The sequence below is a fragment of the Ovis canadensis genome, chromosome X (assembly GCF_042477335.2).
Source record: "Ovis canadensis isolate MfBH-ARS-UI-01 breed Bighorn chromosome X, ARS-UI_OviCan_v2, whole genome shotgun sequence".
NCBI lineage: Eukaryota > Metazoa > Chordata > Mammalia > Artiodactyla > Bovidae > Ovis > Ovis canadensis.
In genome coordinates this window covers 20,955,273-20,971,439 of record NC_091727.1, presented here as the reverse complement: position 1 = coordinate 20,971,439, position 16,167 = coordinate 20,955,273, and the positions used below count along the sequence as shown (strand labels likewise).

The following is a 16,167-nucleotide window of genomic DNA, read 5'->3' as shown; positions in this document are numbered from 1 at the left end:
CCCAAATCATCCCAGCCTTGCTCTTTCCCACAGAGTCCAAAAGACTGTTCTATACATCTGTGCACCTTTTAAAAGAGAATCTCTTATTAAAAAACAGACTGGTCTCCAGAGCTAATTCAGTAGGTCTGGGGTGGGGCATTCCCAAAGGAAGCTGATGCTGCTGGTCCAGGGATGGACTTCACTGTGAAAATGGGCCGATCTATATCATGCTGCCCCTTCACTGAATAAAGTTCAATTATACTTCAGGTATTCAGGAAACCTAACTTATCTGATGTTTCTTTCTTACACAATTTAAGTTTCCTAATAAAACTACACTATTTGTCAGATGGAGGTGGATTCTTTTAGATATTACAATAACTTGTCATGAATCAGAAAATATTTAACAATTCTCTGGCTTTGAACACAAAACATCTGATTTACTTCAGATAAATAGCTATTCTCAACTAACAAAAATGACTGAAACTCTCCCCCAATCAGTGCTTACTAACTCAGTATGTCTTTTTAGTTGTATATTTTAATCTGTTTATTTCCTCAGAAGTAAACTGGAATTATGTAAGTGCCATAAGATGGTTAACAATAAAAGACAAAACATACTCCAAAATTTGAAATGTTAGAATACTTACATTTTCTGTAGTTCCAGTAATTACATGGAGGCCATCATATGTTGATTTAATATACATACCCTAAAAAAACACAAAAAGACAGCATAGGAAAACAAATGAAAACTGAAATATTTTCAAGGATATTATAACCTCATTTACAAAAAGAATTGCCCTATCAAGTTAAAATTGCCATTGCCGCAGGGATGAATCCATGATTCAATAAGGCTGTCTTTAAACTTTAAGAAATTCCTATTTGAATGTTCTGGCTTCTAAAGTTTGCCTGAAGAAGCCTGTACTCAGCTTAATCAAATGATTATTTGAATAGTGAACTTACAAAATGCCTCATGGTAATTCAATATCCTGAAGAACATAGTTCACTCTCCTCAAAATCCATACTACATGTGCTGTGGCAAAATAAAAGTTACAATGGGAAATTCAAATATTGGGATATTATTAGTTTATTATATTTGATACATATTATACAATAAAAAGTAGGTTTCTATAGAGCCACTACAGAACTACTGGACACAGAAGAATGATAAAATATTGTTTATATAAAAATTTTTTTTCTGTTCCTCTTTTGTGGTATCTTACACATTCTGTCTTAATCTTATTGCTGCAGTTTTAATAATTACATCCAATGACCTATCAATAATTAACAGGTGGAATTCCCTGGCAGTTCAGTGGTTAGGGCTCCACACTCTCACTGCTGAGGGCCCAGGTTCAATCCCTGGTTGGGGAATTAGATTCCACAAGCTGCACAATGTGGCCAAAAATGAATAAATATTTAAAATTAAAATCATAATAATATTAATTTAGAGGTAATGTGTGGCACCCCTCCTCCCAATAAAGAAGAAATTCCGTTTCCATTTAAACAAAGTGATTTCAGAAAAAGCTTCATTAAAGATAAAATATTATCTAGAAATCTTCAAATTATTAAAGTTTTAAGAACAAATGAAACCTTTAAGTTATGCCAGTTATGACAGGACCCTAAAAGAAATTACAAGAAAGGATTCACATTTTAAATATTGAAACATTTTCATTTAAATAAATCAGAAAAAAAATAGATGATTCTCTGAATGGCCTTTTTTCCTAAGGAACATTCTGATAAAAAATTTACTGAGTTTTACTTTGAAACTAATTTGCATCTCAACTATTGACTTCAAAAATTAAACAATACTAACTTTAAAATAAACCTGAAGCCTGAAATATAAGGGACTTAATAACTAAGAACAATCATTTTGGAAAAAGAAGACATTTAAATAATTATGTGTAGACAATTGCAGTGTTAATTTCCTATACCTGGATGTTAACATTTTGATATCTAAATGTACTTGTGTTTTCACTAAAAATAACTAAGAAATAAAAACAAGAAGCAATAAGCTCATGGCCTGGAATTATTAAGAAGTCATTGGGTAGGTTTTAATTCAGAAAAGTCATTTCAGTAATGTCATATGTCTAAGATGTTGGTATTAGTTCAGAGACTGTTTAAGCCTGGATCTCTTACTGTGAAACAAAATAAATGTAATTTTACAAGATGTTCATTTATCTGTGAATTCTAATTTCTTATATGAAAGTTCATCATTTTATATGAAATAAATAACTAACCTCAACAAACATAAAAATGGAAATTAATTAAGAAATTGGTTAGTTCTTGGCTACAACCATATGGTAATATTCAACCTTATACAGGTGACAAGTATATAACATACTTTATTTAATCCCATTATTTATTGGAAGGTAATGCAACAATGCTACATAGAACAGGACAAGATTCTTGCAATCCCTTCCCCCATGGGAGTTACCAAATGACATCAAATTAATAAAGAATTTTTAAGTACATTTGTAAGAGCGAAACACTAAATTTTGTTTTAGTTTTTTTACATAGAAGGATTGTGAGAGGATTAGGTGGAAAAAAACAGTGAAATAAAACAATATAGCAATATATAACTTGGACATACACAACAATCATCACTCAACATTATCTATCACTATCATCACTAACAGCTACTTGTTACAATCTGCTAAGGATTGTGTTAGTGTTTGACATTTATTTACAATGGTCTGTGTGGTACACACTATGATTCTCTCTGTTTCAGGAATAAGGAAACTGAGTTACTGATAGACTGGGCAGGTCTGCCAAAGGAGGTGAAGCTGTGTTTTGAGCCCAGACAATATTCTCAACCATGAGGCTCCTAATTTACAGATTTATTAACAGAAGGGTTGTCTACCTTCACTTTCCTTATTAGAACAGAATATTTGGGAATTGTAGATACTGAGTCAAACAGTCACTGTTAAACATCCATTCTAAAAAGATGAAGACCTCTCTAGCACACATATACTAAGTTCAATGTGGTTATAAAAGAATAACTGGGTTTGACCTTTTACAAATTTATTTTAATCACCTACCTCTTCTGACAACTGCAAGTAAAAGTTGATTATATTTCTCTCCACACTTCTTTCAACAGTGCATTACTGATTATGAATTAAGGTGTTTGACAAGAGCTCTATGTAATTTCTTAAATGATTATGTCATAAAGAAAGTCTGGTCTCCTAAAATAAATATTTAGAAAAATCATTATATTCATCAGGATAATAAGAACTCATGGACATAATCTAGTTATGACTCAGGAAATGAAATCTGTATGCAATTACTACACATACCAGGAACTTTTAAAATGGCAATTGTAAACTAAAGCAAGTTATCAATTAGTTATAGGAAGAGGATTTCATCATTATATATAATTAAATGTGTAATTTATATTAAAGCTAATTTTTTTCAGATGGACAAAGTATATTTTTTAAATGCTTAAATAAATAAGGATCTAGCTATGTATACAGAGTTCAGTTTTAGCAACTTCATAGTTATGAGCAATAAAACAAATAAAACATATTTTTAAAATGCCACATAGAATGAAGATATTTTGTTTTATGCAACAAACCATTCATTGTAACTGCTTTTCATAATCAAGACTGACTTCTTCAGCTTTTTCATCTTTCTGGTGGTACTAACAAGGAAAATGGTCAAAAGTCAGGCACAAACAGAAAGTAAGAGAAGAAACAAGTTACTTGGATGCGTTTCAAACTAATCATCTTCTGAATAATGAAGAGTTCACAGAAATACATCTGATCACTTGGTCACCTCTCAGAAAGGGTCAAACAGCAGAAGGACATGTAATTCAAATGATCCTTTTTTTGGGACTGAGACAAATCTGGTTTTCCATTTCATCAAAATCTTCATTCTTCCTTCCTTCCTTTTTTCTTTTAAAGCAATTAATTAATTCTGGAGCTGACTCCAACAGCTCCCTGTCTTCTGTTCAGCTTACCAAAATGACATTTGCTTTACTATCTTCAAATGGCGGTTAACCAATGGAGCCAAAGCAACCTCACAGTCAAGTCAATGGAATAAAGCATTTTAGGAGCGAGTCCAAGTGCCTAAACAGCAAAAGAACTCTCTAAAGCAAAGAGGCTTTCTCAAGGTTGCTCCCTAAGCCCTTTCCTCTCTATTCTTTCCCATCTCTTGGCTCTGATCTAGTTTTGATATGTTCCAATAGTTCTCATTTTCCTTTCTTTAACTTTTTGCTAATTATTGTTATTTAAAAGCATTTTAGAAGCTAGCTTGATATATTTTAACTATTACTAAGCACAATGCCCACTATTCCTTATAATGTTCAGGACTCTCAAAACTAAGAAATCCTAGGACTACTTTGACTACTTAGGTGGAAAGTTGATGAACAATCTATCTAGTTTATCAGTGCAAGAATAAAGCCCGTTACCTTTTACCTATGAGAGATGTTCTGCTTTGAAAGAGGCAGAAGATCATCTGCAGATGTTTTAAACTGATTAAACTTCATTAAAGCTTGGTATTCTCTCATGTTTTTCTGTTCCTTTCCTTCATTTAAACACTTCTATGGCTAAGCTCATGCTAAATGTCACCCAAATCCTCAAATCTATTTCAAATGTGACTAAACTTAAATCAAGAGATTTATTTTTTTTATTATTTTATTTTTTTTTAAATTTTAAAATCTTTAATTCTTACATGCGTATTGATTTTTAAAATGATACCTTGAGTAAAGTTACATAAGATTTTTATTCAGTCATCTCCCCTTTAACATGAATCACATGAAATGGTTTTTCACATAACCCCTTTTATTAATATTCAATATGTTAGCTTTTTCTTTTTGTCCCTTGGAAATATTTTCCCAATGAAATGGTTTTGATTATCCTTTTAAATAGATTCCTCTAAGTAGTTCTAGTTTTAAAGTCATCCTCCTGAACTTCTCGTACCTCCTTTTAGCCACCCCAAGTTTAACTGTGGGATAATGGAACAAACTTTGGTAAATTGCACCTCATTTAGATTTACCTGGATTTAATCTCTGCCTCTATTGTATGTTACCTTAATGTCATACACGGCAAACTGGTGAGGATCTATGATACCATTTTCTCATTAATACCTACTCTACAGAGTTGTGAGGATGATACCTGGTTAATGGTAGGTACTCACTCCTTCCTTTTCTCTACCAGCTCTCTTTCAGAATAACTGAACCTGGTTCTTGGCATTTTAAGTTCATGACTATTCCAAAGAGCACATCCAGCTCTACATACTTGAAATTTAAGAAATAAAAGACCCCTGTCCAGGGGGTCTTTTGAAAATAAAAATCAAGGTTTCATCAAGTCCATAAATGAGCAATGTGTTGACTCACTTCACATGGTTATTTTCACCTCATTATTTCAGTGGAAATTAGAGGGAATATTCAGGCTTTTTTTCTCAGGACAATACTGTCCTCAGAACTGCAAATTCATAGAGCTACAGGGAGCTTTAAAGAGGATCTAGTCCATCCCTTAGCACTCTTGCCTGGAAAATCCCATGGATGGAGGAGTCTGGCAGGCTGCAGTCCATGGGGTCACGAAGAGTTGGATACGACTGAGCGACTTCCCTTTCATTTTTCACTTTCATGCATTGGAGAAGGAAATGGCAACCCACTCTGGTGTTCTTGCCTGGAGAGTCCCAGGGACGGGGGAGCCTGGTGGGCTGCCGTCTACGGGGTCGCACAGAGTCAGACACGACTGAAGCGACTTAGCAGCAGCAGCAGCAGTCCATCCCTTCCTGCCCCTCACATTCTACAGATGAAAATATCACAGCCAAGGAGGTTTAATTTACTTCCTTACCTCTCCCATATCCCACTCACAGCTCTATTTTATGGAAGTGATTTGTATCCAGATTTTCTGTCTCCTACTCTAATATTACATAGTAGCAGTTCATAATTTCTCACAGTGCAAAGCACGCTTAAAGAACTTTCTTTCCTTCAGAACTACTAAAAGGGGAGATTTTAAAGAAGGAAAATCTTTAATACTACGGGTAGAAAGATGCTTTAAATAAAATCAGACTTTGTAAAACATAACTAAAAGGAAGTAAGAATTAAAATCATAAATATTACTTCAAATAAGTTTATAAACATTAAGATAAATTCTAAAACTAATAAAAATATAGCTAATAACACTTATAGGTTACAATGATGACATACTTTGGCTATATTTGAGATGCTAATTTCCATCTTTCCAGGAAAATACAGACACAAGCCACAAAAAGACAGGGAACTATGATTACTCAAAAGTAATTTGTTAAGCATCCAGAGAAAAGTCGTTCTATAGAAAACAGGACTTTAAGCCAAAAAAATCATTGGTGACCAATGAAGGTGTTGCTCCCAGAAACCGTTCTATATATATATATACACACACACACACATATATATACACATTTACACATATACCACACACATACATTCAATCGAAGAAGGAAGGTCACGTAAAAAGTTAAACCTGCACAGGAATCTATAAGAATATATTATCTGAATTTCACTGTTAACAGTAGTTTTTAAGATTTCTATTTTCTAAAATATCCTTATTAGTATTCTTGGAAAATTCACCTATAGGGAGAGTAGAAACACAGTAGCATCAAACTATCATGAAATAGTTGTGTGGTAGGCAAGATGTTCTCCAGTCAGTTTCCTGTTTTTCTTTTTTTTTCATCTCTCACTTATTAATAGTAATATTATATGCTTTCCTTCTAGAGGCTCATTAAAAGACAAGGTATCCCTTGGGTTAAATTTAGAATCAATAAAATTTTTAATCAGGTGAACAAAATATAGAAGATTATCTTTATTATGACATAATAAAAAATACATCTCATAGATGTTAGCCTAGTTTTAGTGATATCTACCTGCTTACTTACCCTTAAAAGAAAGAAAAGATGTGAATTATAAAGAATATTGGGTTTATTTAGCCTATACAATCTAAGGGAAGAGAGACCTATTAAAACGAACAAACAAAAGCAAAATAAACAAAACACCCATTTACATCAGCAGGTAACACTGTAGTTTTTATTATGAAATTCTTAAATTTCCTGTAAATCTAAGGAACTTTGATGGAGAAGGCAATGGCACCCCACTCCAATACTCTTGCCTGGAAAATCCCATGGACGGAGGAGCCTGGAAGGTTGCAGTCCATGGGGTTGCTGAGGGTTGGACCCAACTGAGCGACTTCCCTTTCATTTTTCACTTTCATGCATTGAAGAAGGAACTGGCAACCCACTCCAGTGTTCCTGCCTGGAGAATCCCAAGGACGGGGGAGCCTGGTGGGCTGCCGTCTCTGGGGTCGCACAGGGTCAGACACGACTGAAGTGACTTAGCAGCAGCAGCAAGGAACTTTGATAAGGGTTAAAAATGTAACTAAAGCTAATTTATTTACCAAAGTAAACAGGCTAATTCAGAAATCACTATTTTAAATTTTCTCTCATTTTATCTTTATAAAACTTTTTATCATGACTAACTCCCACCACTTCAATTCCTTCCTCTAGGGGAGAAAAAAAAAAAACTATTCATTCTGTTAAAATTAATGAATTCTCATATTTGGGGGCTGCCCACCCATACTATAAGCTGTCTGTTGATGGACGGTAGCTTTGATAAACATGGTTTCTCTTACCAGCCCTTCACTTGGTTTGATGTTTGCCAGCTGAATCACTTCAAGGTGGGCAGACTGTGAAACTAGAGGATCTGATGACAGGGATATGATGTGGTCACAGACTCCAGAAAGAGTTTTACACTGAAAACAAACAAATAAAAAATTATGGTCAACACATGTTGTAAATAAATCACTTTTTTATTGTAATATCTTTTACAAGGAAAAAGAAAAAATAGAAGAAGGTACTTGGCATTTTATTTTATAATATCTGAATTAAAAAGATATTCAGGTTAAGAAATACACACACACAAAACACATCTATGTCTAAACTATAAATATAAGAAAGTGAAGTCGCTCAGTCATATCCGACTCTTTGCGACCCTGTGGGATTCTCCAGGCAAGAATACTGGAGTGGGTTGCCACTTTCTTCTCCAGGGGATCTTCCAGACCCAGGGATTGAACCCAGGTCTCCCGCATTGCAGGCAGACCCTTTAACCTCTGAGCCACCAGAGCAGACCCCAATAAATATAAGAACTACACATCAAAATTGGAAGATCTCCTGGAGAAGGAAATGGCAACCCACTCCAGTATTCTTGCTTGGAGAATCCCATGGACAGGGAAGCCAGGCGGGCTACAGTCCATGGGATTGCAAAGAGTCGGACTTGATTGAAGTGACTTAGCATGAATGCATACATAAAAATATTCAAGAAAGTTATGGTTATGTTTTGTTTCTATTATTTGATTCATCAGATCTAAAATGAAATGATTGTATCAAAACAATCTTAATAACCTGAACACTTCTTGATACCAGCCACTGGATGGAAGAGAATTCAACAACTTCAAAGACCTTGAAGGTTTTCTACTTTATGATCAGAAAAGTTAAAAAAAAAATCCAGCCAAAATCCAGGGAAAATGAATCTCACAAATCTGCTTGGTGAACTCCTCCCTCTCATTTGTCTAGATTTTTCTTCTCAAGGTTACCTTTCTGCAAAGTTCCCCCTTCCTCCAGGCAAAGTTTGGCACTCCCTCAAACCTGCTTTCTCAACATTCTATGAACTGTCCGAAACTGTATAGCTTCATTCAGAAGCCCTCTAAGGCTGGGACCACGTTCTACTCATCTCTGACTTCTCTTCCTCTCCTACCCTTGGGAGACAGATCCTAGAACATTTGTTGTTGTTGACTGAGGACACAAAATTAGTGCTTAAATTAGGATAAATCTATTCATACCTTCTATCCAACATGTTATATTTGTTCTGTGACCACTTCATTACTCTACTTAAGGCGGTCAGTTCCCTCAGGGTTCTTTATTTGCTGCATTCTCTACACGGTCCATGACCTTGGTCTCTGCTTGGTTCAGCTTTCTCACCCCACAGAAACTGCCTGGCTAAATTTCTCCCCCTTATTGCAGCCCTGCCCTTTGCATCTGCTTTTCATGGCTGCACGTTTACTGTGGCTATCAACCCCTAAGGACAGACCATGGACAGCATGGAAAGCATCAGCTTGGTATGAAGAGATGTGGGCAATCACCACACTGCCAGCTACTTGCTGTGTGTCTGTGAGCAAGTTATCTTATATCCTTGAAGTTCAGTTTACACATGTAGAAAATGAGGTAATAAAAATTATTTTATATGTTTTACATGACAAATCAGGATAATGAATATATATTTTAAAAGTCTAATACGGTTTCTATCCAAAGAAGACATCAAATAAATGTTTATTCTTCCCTTGTTGCTTTCTGTAAGCTCAAAGGGCTTGGTTCTCACTCATGGGATGAATTATCTTATTATTCTTAACTCCATGGCCTTGCTAATGATGTTACCAATGACCAGTAATCATAGTGCATGGTCATAATGGGAAGTTCAAACCTCTTTACTCTCTCTGATGTTCAAGTTTCAATGCTTTCAAGAGATACCGTGTAGGTATTTACCCTGAAGCTGCTAAGCAAAGTGAGAACAGGAAGACTCTCTCTCAGAACTATAGGGAACTGCACAGGGTGAGTGTCATAGGCATATGACTTGTGCACAAGGGCCTGCATTTAGTATTACACTCTGCTGGTGCCATTTTGGCATTCTTAATTCTTTTTGAACAAGGAGCTTCATATTTTCACTTTGCACTGGCCCATCCTGGGACGGTAGTTTCTGTGTTTTTTAAATTTCTTTTGAAAATATTCATCAGCAGCCAGGAGGAAAAAGACAGAATGGCAGCCCTTTACAAAAATGTCTACGGTTCAAATTGCTACTGTTTGATGGGAAGAAAAGCAACTGGGGCAGATTTAAATCTTTTAACTGTTCCTTTCCTTTCTTAAGTGGTTTCATTTTCATTCTTATTTTCTCTCTATCTCAAGAGTGGTGGGGGGCAGGATGGATAACAATGTTAATATGAAGGGTTTCTATATAGAATACTTGAATTGCATGATAATCTGAAAATAAATAGGAAGGTAAAGAATATATAAAAATGGCTCAACATGTGTGTACTGCAACACTCAAGGCCTCATATAACACACTGGTAATGGGCAACAGTAGCTCTCCTATTCAAGTACTGGAAGCACTCAGAAGTGGAGTAGGAGGAAAAGAAGAAAAACTACACTGTAGGTATTTTTACAAAAAAAAAACACAATTAAATCTACCATATTAAGTTGCAAATCATTTTTTCAGATTTCTCTACTGAGTAATTTTATTTGTCAAATGCCTGCTATGTTCTAGGTCTGCTGGAAATACGAAAGATGAATAAAACATTGACTTTACTAGCAAAGCTATCAGGATTTAACAGATTAAAAACTTTGGAAAAAATAATAGAAAGACTTAGAAAAGAAACTTGGCTAGAACCTTGCTCCCTATTTGAGAGATAACCTACTAGAATCTTTATATTGTAGCATTTGGCACTTGCTTCAATAAGCCAGTTAGAAGGGATACAAAATGGCTTGGTTTCATATGCTAATTCTACACTCATTACTGTATCATACACCAAGCCACTGCAGGAAACCACATTAAGGGTACTACAGAAAAGTTCCAAGGAAGTTAGTATTTTTATTTATTTTTTAAATATTTACTGAATTTGAAGTAGGGTTTAGAACTTCTTTTTCTTTTTTTAAAATAATTTTTAAGGGTCATTTTCCACTTACAGTTATTATAGAATATTGGCTAGATTCCCCACATTGTACCACACATCCTTGAGCCTATTTTACACCTAACACTTTGTATCTCCCACTCTCCACCCCTAGATTTCTCTTCCCTCCCCCAGTGGTAACCACTACTTTGTTCTGTGATTTGGTTTCTTTTTTGTTATATTCAGTAGTATGAATGAAAAAATACTGTCTGCCATATCCACAAACAAAGGATGCAGAGACCACCAAGCCCTTAGCCACTGCAGCCACCCTCAAAGGTGCACCCCGAGGAGACTGAGAATGAGAAAGAAGAGGGTGCTGGCTAAGGTGTGTATCAAAAGAATTAATTTCAGTGAACCAGACTCCTGCATCTTCCCATACATGGGCAAGTACTAATTTCGTTAACTTGAGATGTTTGGTTTTCTTTCATTGACAGTGATCTTTTGATGTTCCCTAGTCTTTGTTGCAAAAACCCATATATACCCTGGTTACTCCCTAACCTCTTGGGAGCTGTTCCTCAGAACTATTTGAGAGGCTGCTTATAGGACTTGAGTTCTCAGACAGCCTACCGAATAAACCATAATTCTCAACTTTTAGGTTTTGCATTTTATTCAGTTGACACTAGTCTGTTGTAGATTTTAGATTCCACATGTAAGTGACATCTAAAGTATTTGTCTTTCTCAGTCTGACTTATGTCACTTACCATGATGCCCTACACGTCCTTGTAAAAAGTTAATTTTTCCCTTCAGTGAAATTATAATATTATGCCATCATATTAACACACAGTATTATCTATTGCTACCTAATAGTGTATCCCAGAGAAAGAAAATTAACTATAATATACTAAGAAAATACATTCTTTATTATTAAAAGTTAACATCAACACTACAGAGTACCTACCATGTGTGCTACACAACGCTAAATACCTCATTATTTCATGCATCTTTTTAACAACTTTCTGAAGTAGTTATTATTATAGTCAGTTTAGTAGATGAGAATGGAGAAGGCAATGGCACCCCACTCCAGTACTCTTGCCTGGAAAATCCCATGGGCGGAGGAGCCTGGTAGGCTGCAGTCCATGGGGTCTTGAAGAGTCAGACACCACTGAGTGACTTCACTTTCACTTTTCACTTTCATGCATTGGAGAAGGAAATGGCAACCCACTCCAGTATTCTTGCCTGGAGAATCCCAGGGACGGAGGAGCTTAGTGGGCTGCTATCTATGGGGTTGCACAGAGTCGGACACAACTAAAGTGACTTAGCAGCAGCAGCAGCAGCAGCAGATGAGAAAGCAAGGCTAAATAAAGTCACTGTCTTGGCAACAAAACAATCTGACTTCTTAATCATTATGCTTACCATCTCTTCAATCCTTAAATCTCCATTTGTTGATTAGTTTAATTTTTTATTGTTTAAAATCTATGTTAGTATTAAAGGGACGTTATATAACATGTTTAAACTACATAGTATGATGAAATGTAAGGTGTGCCTACAAGTGTTCTTGCAATTTATAATGCAGTTTAGATAAGAACTAGTAGACTTGGGAGTATGAAAGAAGCAGCTCTCCGGGAAAACTTGCAATTTTAGCAACAAAAAAGACAACTCTATTCTAGTTAGAAGATAACTGTAGCCACTTGCATAAAGGAGATTCTTTCGCTATTTTTGCAATATTTATATCAAAGAATTTTAAATTCTATTTATCTTTAGTTCTAAAAATAGAAACAATTTTTGAAATTTTAAATTAAAGCCTAGTAAAATATGTCTTTAGTATAAAGGAAACATAACATGGCAATGAGTATTATAACTGATCCTCTGGATTCTGTTTATACTATGCAAAATGGTGAGAAAAGATTAGTGACTGAATAACAGTTAACAGATATGGTTAGCTAGTATTTAAGAAACTTTTAAAACAGAAGAGTGTCATGGGCTGGATTTAATGGTATTAGCATTTTTTTCCTCTCCAGTTATTTATACAAATTTCAAATTTGAAATAATATAATCATAGAGTATATTTTCAGGAAGAAATAGGGCCTTTTCATCCTCTATCCTATACACATAGTATATTTTATATAGGTTTTCATATAATGTATGGCTGGTTCACCCAAATCTAAAAGTTCTTAGGGGAAAAAAATATCTGAACATAGCACGTTTAGTATAAAATAGTGGTTTTTAAAAAGTCATAAAAGCAATGTTTCAGCCACTGTGAAGATTCGAAAAACAGCAATCTTACAATAATATACTAACCACTAACAGAGCATTATTTCAGTATCTCTGATGAGCATTCTTTCATTATCACTGAACCTGTCAGACACTTTTTAGATTAATATGTGAAATAAACTATAGTATTTTTAAAAGAAAATGGAGAAAGCATTCTAAGTGCAAACAACAGTGAATAGGGAAGGAGTAAGTAAAAAGTTTTAAGTCAGCCTCTTAGCCTGGGAGCACATTCAGCCAGACATGATTAAGCTACTTAAAGTATTTTTATTTATGCTTTTCTAAATAAGTAGAATACTGGATAGTTATTCTTCTGAGTATACTGGAGGAAATGAATGGAAATTATCTTCATATTTCAAAATAAGAAATTCATTTCACATAGAAAAGAACCTCAGGTTCAGAAGTTTAACAAAAGGATTTATACAAGGAAATTTCTACTTTCAGGTATACACATATATAAAAGGGACAACAGTGTAAAACTAAGATAAAATGAGGAAACAATAAACAGATGAATATGTATTTTAAGATGGGAAAAATGATGTGAAAGCTACAATTTAAGGACAGCAAAAATAATTCAGGTTTCTTATCAATAATATGAAAAACATTAACAAAAGTTTAGTTTTGATAAATAATATATACATATTAAAAGTTATTGATATATAAATAATGTTTCAACTAAAATAGTCTAGAGGACAAAGCATATTTTTATTTTGTTTGGTTTATATATTATTATACCTCAGTATTATTACGGAGAAGGAAATGGCACCCCACTCCAGTGTTATTGCCTGGAGAATCCCAGGGACGGGAAGCCTGGTGGGCTGCCATCTATGGGGTCACACAGAGTCAGACATGACTGAAGCAACTTAGCAGCAGTATTATAAATCATGTAACTGCCAATTTAGTATATTTCCAATATAATTGGTAAACGAGAGGCTTTGTTTTTATAAAATAGTACAAATTTAGTCCAATATTAAATAGTGAAAACTCTAAATTATATAAGCTTCATTCAGAAATACAGTGTTTATAGTATTTGCCAGATCTATGCTGAGTTAGCAACTGTGCACTTACAATGGCTCCCTAAACCTACTTTGGGCTTCCCAGGTGGCACTAGTGGTAAAGATCCTGCCTGTCAATGCAGGAGACTTAAAAGATGCAGTTTTGATCCCTGGGTTGGGAAGATCCCTTGGAGGAGGGAATGGTAAACCACTTCAGTACTCTTGCTTGGAGAATCCCATGGACAGAGGAGCCTGGTAGGTCACAAAGTCCATAGGGTCACAAAGAGTCGGATACGACCGAAGTGACTTAGCACACACCAACCTACTCTACAGCACAGGGAACTCTACTCAGTATTTTATAATAACCTAAATAGGAAAAGACTCTGAAAAAGAATAGATATATGTATAACTGAATCACTTTTTTATACACCTGAAATTAATACATTGTAAATCAACTATGAAGTGAAGTGAAAGTTGCTCAGTCATGTCCGATTCTTTGCAACCCCATGGACTATACTGTTGATGGAATTCTCTAGGTATCCCACACTGCAGGTGGATTCTTTTACAGCTGAGCGACAAGGGAAGCCCATAAATCAACTATACTCTAATATAGAATAAAAATTAAAACAGGAGTGAACAATTAATTTAAATTGATATTAAGAAGTAGTAATACATCTGTGTTTCTTTTGCTGTCTCACATACAGACACATTCCCCAACATAGGAAGAATTTCTTACTCATATGAGTAAAAAGAACTGTTCGAGAGATCTTTTTTAAACTTTAAAAACTAATACAATAGAATAAAATTTCAATTTTAAACCAATATAAAAATTATATTTGTATATAACAAAGATTAAGAGTCTCATAGAGCTTCAGAAAGCAACTGTATTTACAAATAAACAATAAAGGTCATATGAACTTTTTTCCAAAAAGACCTAGAAAACTCTCCAATCCCTTTAGGTTTCAGACTCTGATGGTGGGGGAAAAACACAACAAAACTATTGGCAAAATGTAAAGAAATCACCACCACCACTGTTTTATTAAGCCATTCATTCATTCAAAAAGCACTGAGTATCTGTTATATGATTTAAATGTCACTGCTACTTTTAAGGATTTGTTAAACTGAGACAGTGTTTCTGGTGATGTATTTGGCTTGTTCTTAGTATCACTGACATTAACCATGTTGTCCTTGTGTTCCTGATGGCAGAGAGGAATAATACTTTAAAATAATAATCATCAAAGAATGATGAGGTCAGTACCAACCAGTGAGAAAACCTCAGTCCCAAACGTACACCTACTTTGATGAGCAAGAAGTGGATCCATGATACTTCCAACTTACTTCCAATTACTTTCATGAGGCATCCTGTTGTTATTCAGTCATTAAGTGGTCTGTCCGATTCTTTGCAACCCCATGAATTGCAGCATGCAAGGCTTCCTTGTCCTCCACTGTCTCCTGGAGTTTGCTCAAGCTCATATTCATTGAATCGATGATGCCATCCAATCGTCTCATCCTCTGTTGCCCACTTCTCATCCTGCCCTCAATCTTTCCAGTATCAGGGTCTTTTCTAATGAGCTGGCCCTTTGTATCAAGTGGCCAAAGTATAGCAGCTTCAGCATCAGTACAACTACTTTCCTGCGGCATCCTGGTCTGAATTAAAGCTGGGACATGAGCCTCCATTGTTCTTTTGTTTTCTGATAGGGAAACAGTCAGATGGAAACCAGAACTGAATCTGGGAAAATCTCCATCCTATTTACCTTCTCTCTCTGAAGCAGAAAGTAGAGCCAACAGGCTTATAGGGAGTTCTCAGGCAGATGAGAGGGGTACTCATTAGAATGCACACTACTTTCCAGGCTAAAGATTAACAAGAGTCTGGAAATACCAGTGGTTCAAGCAAGATGTAGGTTATTAGGAAGACGATTTCATTTTATTTCAGAGTCAAATAGCAAGAGTGAAACAGTTCACTAGATATACAGTTTACGGACAAATGGGGAACAAATAGCAGAAACCTGGGACCAATGTCTTTACTTTTAGTAGAGAAGTTCAAAGTTGCCATATGTGATTTTATGGAGAAAAGTTAATCACATTGGACCAGTTATTAGTTCACGGGCTCTCAGCTCCAAATTCACCCTTCAGTGTTTGCTCTAGGAACAGGCAGGACCTTTGTGCTCTACAGTAAGGACAATGTTAAGTTTGTATCAGCAGAGGGTGCTGGAGGGATAGGGAAAGGAGAGGGAAGCTTTTCTTCTTTCCTTTGTGCAGTGTTTTGTTTTATTTGCTTCTGGTACAAAGTCCATTAG

General features: G+C 35.2%; 1 protein-coding gene across 5 annotated transcripts in view; it reads right to left on the bottom strand.

Moving 5' to 3' along the window:
* The window catches only part of CNKSR2 (connector enhancer of kinase suppressor of Ras 2), a 286,604-nt gene that overhangs the window by 148,779 nt on the left and 121,658 nt on the right, over positions 1-16,167 (bottom strand). For all 5 annotated transcript variants that reach the window (XM_070291444.1, XM_070291441.1, XM_070291442.1 and 2 more), the window contains exons 6-7: positions 7,584-7,703; positions 624-683 (exon numbers count right to left, since the gene is read on the bottom strand). In XM_070291444.1, coding sequence (XP_070147545.1) covers positions 624-683; positions 7,584-7,703 — 180 coding nt within the window. The remainder of the gene's footprint in view (positions 1-623; positions 684-7,583; positions 7,704-16,167) is intronic.